Below are 1,227 nucleotides of genomic sequence, written 5' to 3' on the forward strand. Positions count from 1 at the left end.
AAACAGACAATGTCAGAGGTGTCTTAGCTGCCATGAATCATCTAAATATACTCCCATAAAGCACTGAGGGACCAAATGTGCCAATACACATTTGAGTATTCATCTTTTTTCCTTTTTGAGTGTGCATGTTTGAAAATGCAAAGTATTTATTTGCATGTGAGAGTTTTTCCTGGGTGTGCCTTGAGAAAGAGTAACCCCTGCACGTAGACAGCCAATTCTAAAGACAATATATAATTAGTCAAAAGACGTCTGGTCACAGTTAAGAGTGGCTGCATATGAGGGGCAGGGGGGGCGGGGGGGGAGCAAACTCACCAGACCTGAACCCCATAGAGAATCTATGGGGTATTGTCAAGAGGAAAATGAGAAATGAGAAACCAAATAACGCAGATGAGCTGAAGGCCACTGTCAAAGAAACCTGGGCTTCCATACCACCTCAGCAGTGCCACAGACTGATCACCTCCATGCCACGCCGAGTTGAGGCAGTAATTAAAGCAAAAGGAGCCCCTACCAAGTATTGAGTACATATACAGTAAAAGAACATACTTTCCAAGGCCAACAATTCACTAAAAATGTTTTTTATAGGTCTTATGAGGTATTCTAATTTATTGAGATAATGAATTGGTGGGTTTTTGTTAAATGTGAGCAAAATCATCACAATTAAAAGACCCAACGGCTTAAACTACTTCATTCTGTGTGTATTGAATGTGTATAATACACGACTTTCACTATTTGAGTTGAATTACTGAAATAAATGGACTTTTCCACGATAAATTATTGAGATGCACCTGTCTGAGGCAGCAGTTAAATCTGGCTTTGAACTGATCCTCACCCACGTCATGAAGAACAATGAGGAACTCGTCCTCTGGGAGTCCGTAGGCATTGGATGACTCCTCTAACACTGTGTAGAGACTCCCACAGGGGCAGTACTCCATCACCAGCACCTTGTGACGGGTGTTGGACTGGGAAGGGGAGGAGGAAGAAGAGCACCAGTTGTTTAGAGAGATTATTACACTTGGCTAAAACTTTACAGACAGCATTTGAGCATCTCTACTTTATGGCTGAGAGACAGCATTTACTGACATAAACATGCTCCATAAGCACAATTTTCAAATATCAGTGCCAAATTAACCATGAGAATTGCTTCACTATAGGCCCAGGAGATAATGTTAGCAGAATCAGATGTTGGACTGGCCAGATGTGACCAATCTATGACTAATACTACTTGAC

The 1,227-nt window shown here is 41.6% G+C and overlaps 1 protein-coding gene across 5 annotated transcripts in view; it reads right to left on the minus strand.

Moving 5' to 3' along the window:
• Positions 1-1,227, minus strand: part of tbk1 (TANK-binding kinase 1) — an 18,284-nt gene that overhangs the window by 14,032 nt on the left and 3,025 nt on the right. For all 5 annotated transcript variants that reach the window (XM_020613406.1, XM_020613408.1, XM_020613407.1 and 2 more), the window contains exon 4: positions 830-959. In XM_020613406.1, the coding sequence (XP_020469062.1) occupies positions 830-959 (130 nt within the window). The remainder of the gene's footprint in view (positions 1-829; positions 960-1,227) is intronic.

Source organism: Monopterus albus, unplaced genomic scaffold (genome assembly GCF_001952655.1).
Source record: "Monopterus albus unplaced genomic scaffold, M_albus_1.0 scaffold134.1, whole genome shotgun sequence".
Taxonomy (NCBI): Eukaryota; Metazoa; Chordata; class Actinopteri; order Synbranchiformes; family Synbranchidae; genus Monopterus; species Monopterus albus.